Source organism: Dipodomys merriami, unplaced genomic scaffold, assembly GCF_024711535.1.
Source record: "Dipodomys merriami isolate MVZ:Mamm:240054 unplaced genomic scaffold, mDipMer1.0.p SCAF_12, whole genome shotgun sequence".
In the NCBI taxonomy this organism is placed as follows: domain Eukaryota; kingdom Metazoa; phylum Chordata; class Mammalia; order Rodentia; family Heteromyidae; genus Dipodomys; species Dipodomys merriami.
This window is the reverse complement of record NW_027202493.1, coordinates 44,749,516-44,766,800: the sequence shown is the minus strand read 5'-3', so window position 1 is coordinate 44,766,800 and position 17,285 is coordinate 44,749,516. Positions and strand designations below refer to the sequence as shown.

The 17,285-nt window shown below is 40.6% G+C and overlaps 1 protein-coding gene across 2 annotated transcripts in view; it reads left to right on the top strand.

The window, feature by feature from the left end:
• Agpat5 (1-acylglycerol-3-phosphate O-acyltransferase 5) overlaps window positions 1–17,285 on the top strand; it is a 28,755-nt gene that overhangs the window by 4,780 nt on the left and 6,690 nt on the right. For both annotated transcript variants that reach the window (XM_070016826.1, XM_070016824.1), the window contains exons 2-6: window positions 7,705–7,774; window positions 9,641–9,756; window positions 10,637–10,726; window positions 14,845–14,935; window positions 16,469–16,636. In XM_070016826.1, coding sequence (XP_069872927.1) covers window positions 7,705–7,774; window positions 9,641–9,756; window positions 10,637–10,726; window positions 14,845–14,935; window positions 16,469–16,636 — 535 coding nt within the window. The remainder of the gene's footprint in view (window positions 1–7,704; window positions 7,775–9,640; window positions 9,757–10,636; window positions 10,727–14,844; window positions 14,936–16,468; window positions 16,637–17,285) is intronic.

The window sequence follows — 17,285 nt, the reverse complement described above, 5'->3', positions numbered from 1 at the left end:
AAAACTGGTTCTTTCCTGTAGTGCTGTCTCATCAAAGTAGTTATAGATGAGTAAGTTAAGTTTGCATTCTGTACCTTGCTGAAAAGCAGCTAAACTCCTGGAATTAAGTATGTTTATTTAGAATGGAAGGTACCTCATAAGTCATCCTGTCCAACCCCTCTTATCATACATTCTTCCTAGATATCCAGGCTCTTCTAGGGTCTGTGGTCTTAACTAGAATGTGAACTTTTGTCTGTAGCTGTATTCTTATTTTTCTCTGCTTATTCTTTGTCCACATGACCCTTTACAAAGACCCTAAGTTAACTTGTGGCTTAGGTGGGGCCGAAGGACTAGGCAGGCCCCCGAGTGCCTGCGTGTTTGCCTTTGCTTGCTTAAGCGTAAGGGGGAAGTCTCTGATATAGGAAATTAGACATTGCCCAATCAAATACAGTTCTAGTCTAACAAATCTGGCTAGGAAACGTTTCCTTATGAGACATAAGAAAAAAGGAGAGGAAAAAAATAACTAGAACTTTGTTTTTACAATTTATAAACAAACACCTCTGAACAAATCAGTTATTAAGGTTATATTTGTGTAAAGCTCTTTAATGCTTTATTTTTTATTTTATATCACAGATGTAATAAACACTGCCAAAATATTTTAAGAAAGTTATGTCCTACCCCATTCCCCCCTGCAACTACCACCTTAGATAGTTTTCTTGAGTATTCACAACTTGAATTTTCTCCCCTTGGTTCTGTGGCTTGAACCCAGAGCCTTGTACAGGCTAAGCAAGCACTTGGCCATGGATCTACTGCGTATCCTCATTCCATTTTGTTGTTGCTGTTTCAGTGCTGGGGACTGAACTCAGGGCCTATGTGTGGTAGCAAGTGCTCTACCTGAACTACATCTCCAGCCCTGATGTTCTTGCAGTAGTATTAAATAAATACAGGAATTATGGGAAGACTCCTTCATTAAGCTTACTTCTCAAAGGGTTTTCTGATATGCATACACATAGCTTACCTTCCGTTTCTTACCAGTATGTCGAATTTTAAGGAACTAAACTGAGTTGATACTTGCATTAGAGTTTTGCTTTAATATTTTCTCATTTTGGTCCTTAAAACGGGCTGACAGGGCTGGGATATAGCTCAGTGGCAAAGCGCTTGCCTAGCAAGTGCAACGTCCTGGGTTCGATCCCCAGTTCCGAAAACGAAAAGACAAAAAAAAAGCTCAGGGCCAGCACCCCGGGTTCAAGCCTCAGGACTGGCATGCACGTGCACGTGCGCGCACAGACACACACACACAAAAGATAATGTTCAGGTGTTCAGGGTAGTGGAAAGAGTGGACATTTGAGATTGAACAGAATTTCAGGACCATTTTAAAATGAAGTAGCTGATAGAGCTTTGTGATTAGATATTAAAGAGCAACATTTACTGAGTACTGCTGTGTCCAAGTGTTGAGGAACTCTGGCACGAGCAGTTGATGTCTGCAGTGTTCAAGCCAGGATTTAATCCAAGGCTGGCTAGCCTGAGGGCCCATGTTCTGAAGATACTTTATCACATGCTGTGATTATATTGTTTGAAATGAGTTTCTTGCTCTCAAGAGTATTTATGCTGTGACCAACAAGGACAAGGAGTTAAAATACATGCTCATCTGAAAGTGATGGAGCGTTGCTTATTCACTTTGTGATACAGAGCTCAAGGAACTCTTTAAGGTAATGACTTGCTTGAGTTATTCAAGAATGCTGTACTGTTATAAAGTACTTGGTTTGAGTCCAGCACAGGTAACACAGTTACATGGTGTGGTTGGGGTAAAAGACCCTTGATAGCTAATGCAATGAATGTGAGGGCTTCTGGGGCTTAGCATTCAAGCTGTCTATGTTCTGTCCTGGCAGTCTACTCTATTCGTTGGTTTCACTGCAGCCCAGCTGCTCCTCCCCCCTCCTTCTCTTTTCCTTCTAGTATCAAGATAATTTTAGCAGTGATCTAACTCAAGCCCCAGCTGTCCTTTGCTTGTCATGACTCCACCCCTTCTCAATGTCACCATTACTTTTTTTTTTAAGAAGAGAAGGTTTAATAATTGATAAAAATGTTCAAAAATATTCAAATCAGAAATGCTTTAGAATGTGTACCATGAAGTCAATACTTCTCAGCAAGTAGGGAAGGTCAGACCTCTTTAATGGAAGAAAAAAAAAAAGAAAGAAAACAGGAAAAAGACTGGATTAAAAAAAAAATCAAGACAGTTGTTAAAAGTGTTTTAGGTCAATATTGATTTTTTTGTTTCTTTGGGTTTTTTTTTTTTGAGGGGGGGGGTGGGGGGTCCGGTCGTGGGGCCTGAACTCTGGGCCTGGGCATTGTCCCTCAGCTCTTCAGCTCCAGGCTAGCGCTCTACCACTTGAGCCACAGTGCCACTTCCGGCTTTTTTCTTTTTTTCTTTTTGCTTATGTGGTGCTGGGGAATCGAACCCAGGGCCTCAGGCATGCAAGGCAAGCGCTCTACCACTGAGCCACCTTCCCAGCCCTTTTTTGTTTCTTTTAGACAAGAATATTTCAACTATCACTCAAAGTTTGGTGGCACATTCTTTAGTAGCTCCTTAAGGCAATGTATTCCAACTAATGTACAATTTGATTGGATGTTAACTTTTTAAAGCATCACCTCAAAATATATGCTCAAAATAATGCCCTCATAATAGCCTTTTTAAAATGTAGTCTGATGTTTCATAAAAAAATGCTTTATTTTGTGGCTTTATTACAGTAGTGCTTATTAGCACCACTATAGTTAAGGGTCTACCACATTTCCATCACAAACACCTATTTCTTAGGAGCTCATCATCACCATTACTTTTATGTAACTAATTTAATGTATATCTTGTCCCCTCTGTAGGACTGACCTCTTGTTGGTGACAGAAGAGAAAATGAGGACTTTCCCCTTTAACAGTGAGGGCAAGCACTCTACAGAGAGTACAACTCTTGAGTTTCTCTGAATGCTTAGATGAATCTCGGTGGGAATTCTTAAATGGTCCTGGTATTTGCTAAACGTTCTATGTCACAAGGTTTACAAGTCTAGTGAGTCTTTTGAAACATGAATTCTACTCTTAGGAGTAAGGCAAGAATGGGTGAGGTCAGAGGCTGTTAGAGAAGGGAGTCTGTACCAGTCAGGAAGCAAGCTTTTGGTTACTTGTCAGTAAAAGCCAGTAGTTTCTGCAAAGTTTGAACCCATGCATGTCTCCAAGCTTGGTTTCATTTCTTTTACTTCTCTGTAGGAACTGGCACTTAAACCCAGAATAAAAGTGTTAACGTGGGTATTTTAGAGGACTTGGTGCATATAAATAAGTGAACACTAGCTGTGTCAACTTGGCTTATTGCCTACCTTGGGTGAGAATTCCAGGAGCATGAAGAAATGAGGGCGATGATTCTTAGAAAGGAGAGGTGTATTAAGTTTTAGCTGCTCTTTAAGTGCTAATCAGACAGGGGCTAGTGTTTTAGACTAATAAAATAATCTCTGCCCTTAAGTTCACTAGCAAGGCACAAACAGAAAGGTGTCAGGTAAAGCTAAAAACCCTTGAATGTGTAATGAGATAAAGGCTAACATGAAAAGAGCCAAGAACTTTAGAAGTAAAGGAAGGGTACCACTGAGTCCCGGGGGAGGGGGGGAATTGTTTAAACCCAGTGGGAGTTATGCTTATAATAAAATGATTATCCTGAACTCTAGCTCTGTTTTTAGTGTGCATTGCTATAGGCAACTTTTTATGTTTCTTGTGGGTACTTACTAACTATTCAAGTTGAAAACTGCATAAGCTTTAAATTCATGGAACCCCTTCTAACTTTAACATTTTCTCTTTGGAGTTTTTGCAGTCTAACTCAGGTTAGAACCTGAGTCTGATTTCCATTTCTTTGGTGCACTGTGTGTCAGGTTAGTCAAGTCAGCTTCTCAACCTCAGTATTCTCATCACTAAATAGATGGAATATTTTTGTCACACTAGTCTCCAAATTGTCTCCCTCAGTGATTTGGACATTGTAGATGCTGAGGGGAATACAACAAAAAAACCAAAAAACCCAGATGTTTGTGGGTGGCTCACACCTGTAATCCTAGCTACTCAAGAGACTGAGATCAGAGGATCACGGTTCATAGCCAGTCCAGGCAGAGAAGTTCATGAGACTGTTAGCTTCAATTTACTGCTTCCAAAAAGCCGGATATGGAGCTCTGGTTCAAGTAATGCTAGCCTTGAGCAAATAAGCTAAGAGACAGCATCCTGGCGCAAAAAACAAAAATAAAAAAACATCCTCTAAGGATAGTACCAAGAGATACATATGCTGAGAACCTAAAATTTTATGATCTATAAATTTCTATTTGAATTTTCTGATACTTGTTTTACATTCTGTTTGTAAGCCAAATAATTTTGCTAATTTGATCTTATTTGAGAAGAGTATCATAATTTTACTGATCAATGAAATATTTCAAATTAGACCCCAAAAAATCACCTATAGTATTTGTATGCTTACAGAAGAAATATTTTACTGGTTAATTGATAATGTACACTTCCCTGTTGCTTAATGACAGTGACATGCTTTGAGAAACACTCCTAGGTGATTTTATTGTATGAATATCATAGTGTACTCATGCAGAGCAGAGGACTTCGACTAATCAGTCTGTGTGGCCTCACGGTGCCATATACAGAGTACACTAAAATAACCATGCAAGTGTGGTGCACCACATACAGAAGTCAGCCAGTGTTCCTGAATGCCATGTGCTGTCTGTAATTGTATGTACTGTACTTCTGTGTGACTAGGGGGTGTAGGCTTGGTGACATTAGCAGTCCGCAGGCACATACATAATATGTGGGCAAGACCTAGGATAGCTATCATTAGTAGGTGCGAGTTGGTTTCAGTCTCTGTTATCGGTAGCTTACAGGCTGTGGTTAACTGAATGTCATTCATTATGTGGCGTGTCACTATGTTTCACTGCGTAACAATTACATTTTAAGCTCATTTCAAGTGACTGTGAACAGTGTGAACTGCTGGTCCTGGGGCTTAAACTCAGAGCCTGGATGCTGCCGCTTTTTAGCTTTTGTGCTCAATGTTAGAGCTTTACTCCACTTCTGGCTTTTTGGTGGTTAATTGGAGATGAGTCTCACAGACTTTTCTGCCCAGCCTGGCTTTGGACCATGATTCTCAAATCTCAGCTGCCTAAGAAGCAAAGATTACAGGCGCGAGCCACCAGCTCCCAGCCTTCAGATGAGGCTCTAAAAACTAAGTGAATATCAATTTAAGCCATTACCAGGATGATTCACATATATTACATTAAGATGTACCGTTAATCATTTTACTTTGCTCTCACATCTTTTTAAGTTTCTAAGTCTGAAAGATTGGTTTTTTTTTTTTAAAGTTTTAAGTAGAAAAGGCTGCTCTATATTTTAGCTTGTTCTTTTTGAGTTCCAGTAGGTAGAGTAAGTAGTGGATGAAACAACTTGGAAAGGGTATCACCCTAATATCAGCTTTGAGATCATGGGGGTCTTTGAATAGCAGACTTGGTTTTCAAATACCTCAGCCCACCAAGGCAGGACCAGTGAGTCTTCAGGCACCCTTCTAATATCAGTGTGTGAAAACTGTCTGTTAGTGACTTACTTGTAGTGTCCCCTTATAGTCTATGGCCTAGTGATCTCTTAAGCAAGCTCTCTGTAGGAAAGAAGAGTCTGGAAGGTTCAGGTGTTGGCTTCAGCTTGGGGGCTAGACAGTCCCCAGAGAGCCATGAATATTTCCAAGAAAGTGAAACCTGAAACACTCTTGGCAATAAGTCTGCCATACTCTTATATTCAGCCTGTCCAGGGGACAGTGGCTCATACCTATTTATAACCCTGGCTACTTGGAAGGCTAAGGTCAGTTTGGAGATAGCACGGGCAGACAAATCTGAGAGACGCAAAAAACGAGAACTGTAAGTGTAGTGGGTTCGCTCTCTCACGCACACAAACACATGCTCTCTCTCACACAACTCTTACACGCTCACACCCACACACAATTTTCATCTTTTTCCCAGTGGTCTTGAAATACTTCTGCCTCATTGCTTAAAGAAGGGCGACTGCTTACAAGCTGGTATTCCAGTTTTAACACTCCTATCAATCAAACTATTGGTGATCTGTGTACTTTATTGATAAATTTTATTTCAGATAATAACGCACATATTTAAACACATTGTATGCTTTTTCTAAGGAAGATGCAGATGTAATCTGAGACTCTGGCCTCTATAACTCACATCATCTAGTATATTTTTACAAAGATGTTGGGTTAATGAGTGGTGTCATGACCAAAAGAAAATCCTGTGGACTAAATCTAGAAAGCCTTAGGTAATTCATAATCCTGCATAATCCACAGTGACAAGATAGAGAAACAAATGAATGACCTCCACAAGGAAACAAAACACTGCTGCCTTTCAGAGTATACTCTCAATTTTCCTAAATCCTATATGCAGAAAATTTAGGAAATATAAAACTGCAGAAGACTAACAGTGAAACCATGTCCTCACCACTCAGCTTAAGAAATAAAATGTGGTCCAAAGGTATAACAACTCTGAACAACTAAATGAACTGTTTATCAAAATGAGCATGAGGAAGGGAAAACATGTTTACAGGGGAACTTAGTGAGGGAGGAAGAGCAAATGCAATGCAATCATGATAGAGTATACTCTGCAAAAACTGAACCAAGTAACTTGAGGGTAGGGATGGGACAGGGAAAATGGAGAACAACCACCACCAGGGTGGCATTGGTCAAGAACCATTGTGCTCATAACTTGATGCATGGAATTGCAACTTGTGTATACAAGGAGCTAATAATAATTTAAAAAATATGACTGGTATACCAAATGCTCACTTCGTGTACTCACACCTGCAATCCTAGAGGATCCAAGAGTCTGGGATCTGAGGATCATGGTTCAAAACCAGCCTGGGCAGAAAGGCCCATGAGACTCTTACCTCCAATTAAGCCAAAAAGCTGGGGGCTCAAGTGGTAGAATGCCAGCCTTGAGCAAAAAACTAAGGGACAGCAGCGTCCATGCTGTCCCTTAGTTCAAGCCCTAGTACCTGCATAAACAAGCATAAACATTATTGGTAGACCAGCAGGCCAGCCTCTCTGTGGATTCTCCTGAGTACCCAGTCCTTGCTGGAGCTTCACAGTACTAATCAGAGAGCCAAGTTCCCTCCTTAAAAATAAAATTTTATCTTTTGCTGGTACTCCAGAGACTTGGGTGTCCTGACCAGAGCCCCCCTGGTCTCCTTGCCGCTATTCCTCAGGGCCTCTCGGCCCTGCCTGGCTGTGGGCTGTGCACTGTTCCTGCACAAGTCTCTGACTGTCCAGCTGGTCTGGTGTTTATGACATTTTTCCTTCCCCTCATCCTCTGAAATCAATGTTTTCACCTTTGTGTCATGTTGCATCGCAGCGAATGGGACTATGTCTCTCTCTTCTACTATATTGTAGGCTATTTGAAGGAAGATTTATAAAATTTTATATGTTGTTAGCAATCAATAAATGCTTATAGATTTTTTTTTCTCATGAGGATATCCATCATGCTCTCTGGCTTTATGGCCATTAACCTGCCTTATACTTGACTATGAGGCTTCTAAGGGAAATCTAATTATTGTTAATTGTGACTAGAGAGATTATAAAATCATGTGTTAGTTTTCACATTGTCCTTTTTGTATGATATTTTAATATCAAAGTAATGTTTCTTTTTCTCTTTTAGATATTGCTATATGGAGATTTGCCAAAAAATAAAGAAAATGTAATATATTTATCAAATCATCAAAGCACAGGTTTGTATTTCATTTGCATGAAATTAGGGCATTATTTTTAACAAGTGGTACATAGTCATTCAAAGGAGTTTTCTAATTAAGTGAAGTTTTTTTTTTGTTTTTTAAAGTTTTCTATATAGATTTTATACTTGTGTCATCGTTATTTTTGTGTTCTTACATTTTGGCAGGCCAGTAATGTGCAAGTTATTAATTTTCCTAGACTTTTTCCCCTCTCTGATTGATATAAATAAACTATTTTCTTACAGTTTTTCTCCATATCTTTGAATAGCTCTTAATGTATTTTTCTTTTTATAAATAGAATCGGTGTATTGAAGCATGTGTACCCTTGATTGATTGAATGATTGAGGCCTGCCTATGTAGCCCATACTGACCTAGAACTCACAATTCTCCTGCCTCTAGCCTATTTTCTTTTTTTTTTTTTTTTTTGGTCAGTCATGGGGCTTGAACTCTGAGCCTGGGCGCTGTCCCTCAGCTCTTCAACTCAAGGCTAGCGCTCTACCACTTGAGCCACAGTGCCACTTTTCTCTAGCCTACTTTGTTAAAACTTCTTGGAAGGTGTACCCAAGGCTTAAGGTTCATTTTCAGTGTTTAAATTTTAAATCTTCGCAGAAGTCTATCTGAGTACATGTACTGTGTAAATACAGGAGAATAATCATCCTATAATCAATGTCAAACAATCCCTCTTCCCTTCAAAAAACAAACTTTAAGCCCAGTACTGGTGGCTCATGCCTGTAGTCCTAGCTACACAAGAGGCTGAGATCTGAAGATCAAGGTTCAAATCCAGCCCTGGAAAGAAAGTCCATGAGACTCTTACCTCCAATAAACCACCAGAAAAGCTGAAGTGGTGCTGTGCCTCAGAGTGATTGATCATTGGCCTCGAGCAAAAAGAGCTCAAGGACAGTGCCCTGAGTTCAAGCCCCAGGACCAGTAAAACAACCACAAAAAAAAACTTCATTGTTTTATTCCTTCTGTTCTGTTCTGAAACATTTGAAAACATAATTAACTTCTAGGAAGAGGAAAGGTTGTATTATTAACTGTTACCTTGCCTTAATTATTATATATGCAACCTTTCAGTTTTAGTTATAGTTTCTAGGAACTTGAGACTATGTCCCTTGATGATATTATATAAGGAACCCAGACCTACCTGGCACAGTTGTAAGGTACGTGGGACCTAATACTGTGTCCAAAATATTAGTAAAGATCAGTACATATACAGAATATTTACTCATACTGAATAACTTGAATGGCTATTTTTGCTTATAATTTGCATTTTCCACGTTAAAAAAAATTGTTTTCTAGCCCTAATTACAGAGGGTCATTTTATTCTTTGTAAGAACTGCTTTTAATTAGTTTGGTATTTTGTGACTTTCATGTTTTGCTCTTGCAATAAAAAGCATTTCAAACACCACATCTGGTGGCTGATGCCTAGAATTGTAGCTATTCAGGAGTTGTGACTCAAAGAATCACAATTCAGGGCCAGCCTGGGGGAAAAAAGTTTGCCTGACACGCAGTAAACATTCCAAATTCTATGGCTCACCTCTGCAATCCCAATTACACAGAAGGTATAAGTAGAATCACAGGCCATTTGGGTCAAAAAGTGTGTGATTCTATCTGAAAATTGACCTAATGCAAAAAGGGGTGGGAGTATTGCTCAAATGGTGAAGCACCTGCCTCACAAGTACGAGGCTCTGAGTTTAAATCCCACCTACCACTCCCCCCAGAAAATCTTTTGGTGAAGAGAGGTGGAGGGAACAAACAAAAACCACAAGTTGAGTGTAACTGTCCGGTGTTAAAGTAAGTAGTAGACCAAGCAGACATGTGCCTGTGGAGGGTGAGGGTGCCGGGCTCACTGGTGCTGTCTTGCAGTGGACTGGATTGTAGCGGATATTTTGGCCGTCAGGCAGAATGCTCTTGGACATGTGCGCTACGTGCTGAAAGACGGGCTAAAATGGCTGCCATTGTACGGGTGCTACTTTTCTAGGGTAACTCTTTTTCCTTACATACATTTATATGTATATATTCATTTTTTAATGTATGTTAAATTTTAACTTACATTTAATGTAAATATTTTGTTTTTTACTGAGGATGGAACCTAGGGTCTTACATGCTAACCGCTTTACCACTGAACTACATCCCCAGCCCGAATGCTTTTAAAAATATGTCATATTCTGAATTGAACTATCTTTATTTGATATTCTTGATGATGTATATTTATATAAGTAAGTATCTGTATAGTTAGATGAAATAGCAAAAATGTAGCTCTATAAAGGTCAGATAGGAACATAAAGGGCATAGAATTTGTTAATTAGTGATCTGGAGAGATAAAACCAAATAGTGAGCTATATGTGCAAAATACTTAGTAATATATATGTGTGTGAGTGTTTGTGTGTGTGTGTATGAAAGTGTAAACGAGATCCTTATTCTGTGCAATTAATGTATGCAAGGAAAATGTATTTCATAACAGTGCTAGGTTGATATTTTAAATCCTAAAGATTGTGCTGACATCTTTAGTGATTCTTTAGTAAGTCAGCAGAAAAATCTAAACTTAAGATACATCTGATTAATGAAGTGTTTAGTTTAAAAGGTTTTTTTTTTTTTTTAAGAAAGAAAGAATTTTTAACTATTGGCAAAACTAAATAGCTGTTTTCCAATACAGTGTCTACAAGTTCTGTTTGAATTACATTGAAATGGAATTTTCAACTACTAGTTAATAACTACTAGTTAATTAGGATATATTCAAGTAGCTTAAATTTTGAGATATTTCACTCAGTACTTGTTTTGGAAGTAAAGTTGATTTTTCATGCCTATGACAGTTGATTAGTTTAAAAGTAAATATTTCTCCCCATTTTTCTTGCTGGCCAGCATGGTGGGATCTACGTAAAGCGAAGTGCCAAGTTTAATGAAAAAGAGATGAGAAACAAGCTACAGAGCTACGTGAAAGCAGGAACACCAGTAAGAGTGCTCTTTGTATTCCTACTCTCAGTTTTCAGTTGAAGAATTAAATTAAAATAAGAATATAGTACTCTGTGTGTAGTAAATAGTTCAGAGTTTGTTGAGGGAACAAAGTCCTCGCCATTCTTTGGCCATCAGAAAGATTGATATACATGATAGGGCCTTTTCTGGTGGCTGCCAGTGTGGACCTGAAAAGTCTGAACAGACATGTTAGTTGCACTGGTAACCCTATGTTTAATCCTGAGAACACTCACTCCTGGTTCTATATGTGAATAGAGTTCTAGGAGAAGCTACTATCTTCTGTTGGGGCAAACTTAACATACACTGAGTTTGAAAAGCAAGAAAAATGATTCATATCTACAAGTAAAATATCTTCCAATATGAATATTGTTTTGCAAAAGTTTGTCCTGAAAAGAAAAAAAAATCTTGTATGTGAAGAATGCTAACTGTTGCCAAATGACTTTTCCCACGACTTCCTTCTGGACAGAACAACTTGATTGTGGTGATCTCTGGTCTCTCTCTCTCCACACATTGCAAGGGTCCAGACTTAGCTCATGCACACAAGTTCTTTTTCTCCTTGTCCCCTCTTGCCTCCCTCTTGTCCTTTTCCCTTCCCTGGCCAGGGTTCAGTGAGAGCTCATATTGAGAGTACTCCACACTTGGCTGGCCAAGTACCCAATGTGATCATTATTTGTTCTGAACACTGTCTAGATGTTTTCGCAGGTGGAAATCACATCATCTAGGAAAGATGGGGAAGATGGGAACAGAGTGTTGGGAAATGAATAGTGAATTGTCCTTTGTCCTGTGATTGTACGCCCTGTTTAAAAAGCATGGTACTCAGCAATGGGTTGAGACAGCCCAGAGGATTCACATAGGGTTAGGGCTCATGTCCGTAGATCTTCGGCACTGTACGATACAGCGCACTTCTTTGTAAAGTTTAATTTAAAGGCGTGGGTTTGCAGATATGATGTCCATGGCTTTCTCTATGCTCTCACTACCTCCATTAGTGTCTCCTTGCCTGTGACTTGAGCCAAAACATCTTTTAACTTTGTTTCTTGTTGTTGTTGTTTTTAATAGAAATCCTGGTTGATCCCCCCCCCCCCCCCAATCTGTCTATCTGGTTTGGTGCAGTTAGCTTTGGAAAGTTCTTGCCTCTTACCGGCTCTCGAGTATCCATGATCCAAAACACTTTAGGAGCAGAAATGTTTTGGGTTTCTGAAGTTTTCAGATTTTTGTAGTATTTGTACAGACTTTACCAGTTAAGCTTCCCTGATCAACTCCAGAAATATTCTGAAATTGAGAACATTGCAAGTGTCATGGTGATGTTGAAAATCAAGTTTTCGATTTTTGGAGCACTTGAGATTTGAGGCTGAAACTCAGGGTCGTGCTCTACCACTTGAGCCACAGCTCTACTTTGAGAGTTTTTGAGTAGTTTATTGGAGATGTGAGCCTCACAATTTTCCCCCGTAGGCTTTTTTTTTTTTTTTTTTTTTTAGGGTCCAGTCGTAGGGCCTGAACTCTGGGCCTGGGCGCTGTCCCTCAGCTCTTCAGCTCAAGGCTAGCGCTCTACCACTTGGGCCACAGCGACACTTCTGGCTTTTTTCTTTTTGCTTATGTGGTGCTGAGGAATCGAACCCAGGGCCTCAGGCATGCAAGGCAAGCGCTCTACCACTGAGCCACCTTCCCAGCCCCCCCATAGGCTTTTATCCTGTGCACTGTTGCTGACCGATGACCGTACCAGTGCCCGTGAAGCCTGTTGAGGGCTGGCTATGTTAGACTCACCGTGTGTTGGTCCAACGTCTGCTTTCTTAGGATTTGGCAGGCAGTTTTGGTTTTTAATATTTAAACCATGATCCTGAGACCTCAGCCTCCCAAGTAGCTAGGATTACAGGAGTGAGCCATTGGTGCTATCTAAAGTGGTTCAAGTCTTTAAGCCTGAGCTTCAGGTGAGTTTTGGCCTCTTGAGCATGCAGTGTAGGGTCATGTGACTCATATACCCTGCCCAGTCCTTCCCTAATTCCATCACGAGGAAGGCAGAGACACAAATGCCTGCAGTGACAGGGACACCAGGCTTTCCCCCTCGCTTGCAGTTTGCCCTGGGAGGGTCAGTGATGCCCGACTGACCAGCAGAAGTCCGTAACTGGAGGCATGGCTCAAAGTGGTAGCATGCTAGCAGTGAGCCAATGAAACTGCGCAAGCGTTGGTGGCTATGAAAACATCTGTGCCTGTGTTCGCCAGGGCCCTTGAAACTCGTCTAGTCTAAGCCCCAGTGAAATCAGATTCTGAGCGTGAGGTGACGTGGACCACTCAGGCAGTACAGCTGGGCCTGCAGACTTACTGAAGACTCACTTGACTTCTGGCAGCTGCACGTCGGGCAGGTGGGGTGTGGTGTGGTGTGTGGTGGCCCTTACCAGCTCACTCTTCATGTTCCTCACATTTCCAGTAGAAGGCCATGGACATGAGGTGCTACTCTTCTCACCTTTTGTCTTCTGAGACAGAACTTTTCTGCTGTGCTCACTTCAGGTTTACTGTTTGCTCAATTTTGGTCTTAGCATCTTAGCTCTTTGATACTTTCAGATGATATTATAGGGAACTTTTAAAATCGTTTGTATGGAAAAGTTAAATCAAGCAATCTAGTCTTCTGCTGTGGGTTACTGTAGTGTGTCTCGAGGTCACAGTCTAGCTTTTATCCTGTGCAGTATTGATGGCCATACCAATGCTCGTGAAGCCTGCTGAGAGCTGAGTCGCCGTGTGGTGGCAGGCAGTTTTATTTTTTAGTATTTAATCCCGTAAAATATGCTCCTTAGATTCTTCACTGTACTCTGGTTTCTCAAAAGTAATTAAATCCCTGGGATAGTGGGATGAATATATATATCGATACATATATGTATATCTGTATCGATATATATATCACAGCAATTTTGTGTGGCTTAGTAGATCTTAGTAATAATGTGTTTCATTAACTACAGCAGTTCTTGCTTAATACAAGTATTATTTGAGGGATTGTATTAAAATGTGCATCTCTATTACAAATTTTAAAAAGTGCTTCTCCATATTGTAAGAGTATTTTCATAAGTCATTTATCATGGGACTGGGAAGGTGGCTCTGTTGTTAAGAGCGCTTGCCTTGCATGCAGGAGGCCCTGCGTTCGATTCCCAGCACCACATAAGCAGAAAAAGCTGGAAGTGGTGCTGTGGCTCAAGTGGTAGAGTACTAGTTGAAGAGCTGAGAGACAGCACCCAGGCCCAGAGTTCAGGCCCCACTACTGACAAAAAAAAAAAAGTCATTTATCAGTTGTGGATGTAATAAAAACATTTGTGATAAAGTGATTACTTCATTTATATATATTATCTAGTTAGAATTTTAGCTAGAAAAATTTATGCCACAAGTATGGAAGTGTATGCATTTTCTTGTATTGTTTATTCGTGTTTCTTTTCAGATGGTGGGCAGCCTAGTGGATATGAGTATTGAGATTTGTAACTTCTTACAAAGTCACTTTGGAGGATTGGGCTGGGATGGAAGAAGAGCCCAGTGTTTACATGCAGGAAATATGCTAATGTGCCCACTAATGTGAACAGCTGAAATGTCATGCCATGGGGTCCTTTAGAAGGGAGCAGTTGCCTCACCAATTAAAACTAAGCATTTCTTTGCAGATTTTTAGTGATTATTTGCATTTTAGAAATTATTTCAGACCTACTTTAACTGTAAGCCTGCATTTTAAATGTTGTGTTATGTTCAGACATAATTAAGTTTTTGCATTTTGGTACCTCTGCTTGAAATAAAGGACATATAAATGAATATGTGTTTCATCTACCATAGGAAATAGCATTAATGAAGTTTTCGTTGTTAAAGTCAACAGCAACAACAAGGGTCTTACACACACACACACACACACACACACACACACACACACACACACCCTCCCTGAATTTCACACACACACACACTCCCTGAATTACACACACACACACACACACACACACACACACACACACACACACACACACACACACACACACACACACACACACACACACACACACACACACACACACACACACACACACACACACACACACACACACACACACACCCTGAATTTCCTCTGTGTCCCACAGATGTACCTTGTGATTTTTCCAGAGGGAACAAGATTCAGCCCACGACAAACAAAACTCCTATCTGCTAGTCAGGCATTTGCTGCTGAACATGGTAAGTAGAAAATTGACTAGAATGAGAAAATAACTTTTCAAGATAATGATCTTGGAGAAGATATTTATGTTTTGGAACAAAAATGAATGAATATATCATCTCTTAGAAAGGAAATGTCTTCTGAATACACTTGAATGTTATTACATATGTCTCAGTAAATTCTAGGGCTTGCTGCAATATGTATTTTCAGGCTATAGATTTACTTAAAACTGAGTACATGAATATGAGTGTAATTTCTCTTTGTTCCCTCCCTTCTCTCCCTCCCTTCCTCCCTTCCTTTCCTCCTTGTCTTGGTGGTAGTGTGGTTTGAACTCAAGACCATATACCATACTCTTCCCGCTTAGCCATGTTTCCAGCCTTACTATTTTTTCTGGTTATTATGGAGATGGAGTCTTACTGACTTTAATGCCTGGGCTGGCCTGGAACCACAGTCCTCAGATCTCAGTCTTCAGTGTAGCTAGAATTACTGGTGTAAGCCACCAGCACGAGGACTTTTGACCTTTCCTGCAGTGTGGATTATGTGTGAGGGAAAAGAGTGTGTACTCTGTAGGCTTACTCACCCGGGCTGCTCTTGAGGCTCTGGCTTTTATTAGCTGTCTGGTTGCAAATGATGTTATATTGACAGGCTTCAGTATTTTATCTCCTTCCATCATATATACCTCTTAGACGGAAATCTAAATAAGAATAGACTCAGGAGTATGTAAAGCTCCTATTGGAGAATCTCTCAGAGTTGTCTGCAGTCCTTAGAAGCTTGTAATAATGTCCTCAACCCATATTTTGAAGAATTGCGTAGCTGAATGGCTGATAAGCTGAACAGTTTGATACAGTTTGACCAAATTGGAAGCCCACTGGAAGCAGTGCTTTTGCTTTGTTCTCAGGGAGCCTTTTGAGAGAGTGAGTGTGTATCCTCCCTGTGTGGTCCAATGAGCAGCTTAGTAAGCTAGTGCTTTGTCCTAAGCATTGGGAGTGATCATGGGCATAGTTGTATCCTCTGGGGGTAGAGAGGTAAAGAGTCTGCAGTAGGTCAAAGCCTCCCATGGAACAGGCTTCTGGCTTGTCACCTTGTAGCCCTCGGTGGGTTTTGTTTTTTGTTTTTGTGTATGTATGTGTGTTGTTGTTTGTTTGTTTTTTTTAACTCAGGGCTTGGGCATTGTCCCTGAGCTTTTTTTGCTGAAGGCTAGCATTTAACCCATAGCTTTACTTCCAGATTTTTGGTAGTTAAGAGTCCCGTGGACTTTCCTGCTTGAGCTGACTTTGACCCTTGCTCCTCAAAAGTCAGCCTCCTAAGTAGCTAGGATTATAGGCGTGGGCCACTGGTGCCCACCCTACCCAAGGTTTTTAATAGGTTTGTGTATGAAGTGAATGTTTACTTGATAGACAAAGGCATGTGGGGTTCTGCAAGCCTGAAGCCTTTGAATGTGCAGCGATGGCCGCAGCACACTTCTGTCTGTCCACGGAGGAGACCAAGCTCTATCTAGATGTCCAGCTTGATAGATTCCTAATTTATGACCATAGCGAATGACTTCTTCCTAGGCCTTCCAGTATTAAAATACGTGCTGACACCAAGAATAAAGGCAACTCACGTTGCTTTTGACTCTCTGAAGAGTTACCTGGATGCCATCTATGACATTACCGTGGTTTACGAAGGGAGGAGTGCGAACTGGCAGCAGCGGCAGCACCAGGAGACCCTGACCATGACGGGTGAGCGTGTGTCCCTCTGCATGTGAGCCTGCGCCTGTGATGAGTGTACTGGGTGACACGCATGAGCGCCACATGACACATTTAAGTCACATATGGTTAGTGAGTGTATAATTCATGTTTTAAATAGGCAGGTATCATTCCTTTATTCCTTTTTTTTTTCGAGACGGGTTCTTGCTTTGTGGCCCAGGCTGGCCTGAAACTCACAATCCTCCTACTTATGCCTCTCAAGTGCTGAGATTACGAGTGCACACCCTCATTCCATTTGCTTCTTACATTGTTCAAGGTGTAACTAATGTGTAACAGTTGAAATTGCATTAGTCCTGCTAAGTTTGATATATCTTGGATGCTATATTAGTCTTTTAAAATTCTTAAACCTAGTTATTCTATCCAAAGTTTACATATGAAAATGGAAAGCTCCGCCCATCAAAGGAGGAAGTGAGGACCCAGCCATGGTGACACACAGCTATAACCCCAGCTGCGTAAGAAGCAGAGGCCAGGAGGACTGTGACTTTAATGTCAGCCTAGGAAAAGTTAGCAAGTGCTTGTCTCAGAAATGAAAAACCCAAGAGAAGGGGAGGGGAAGTAAGGCTTAGGTGGTAGAGTGGTTACATAGCATGTGTGAGGCCCTGGGTTCAGTCTGCAGTCCAAG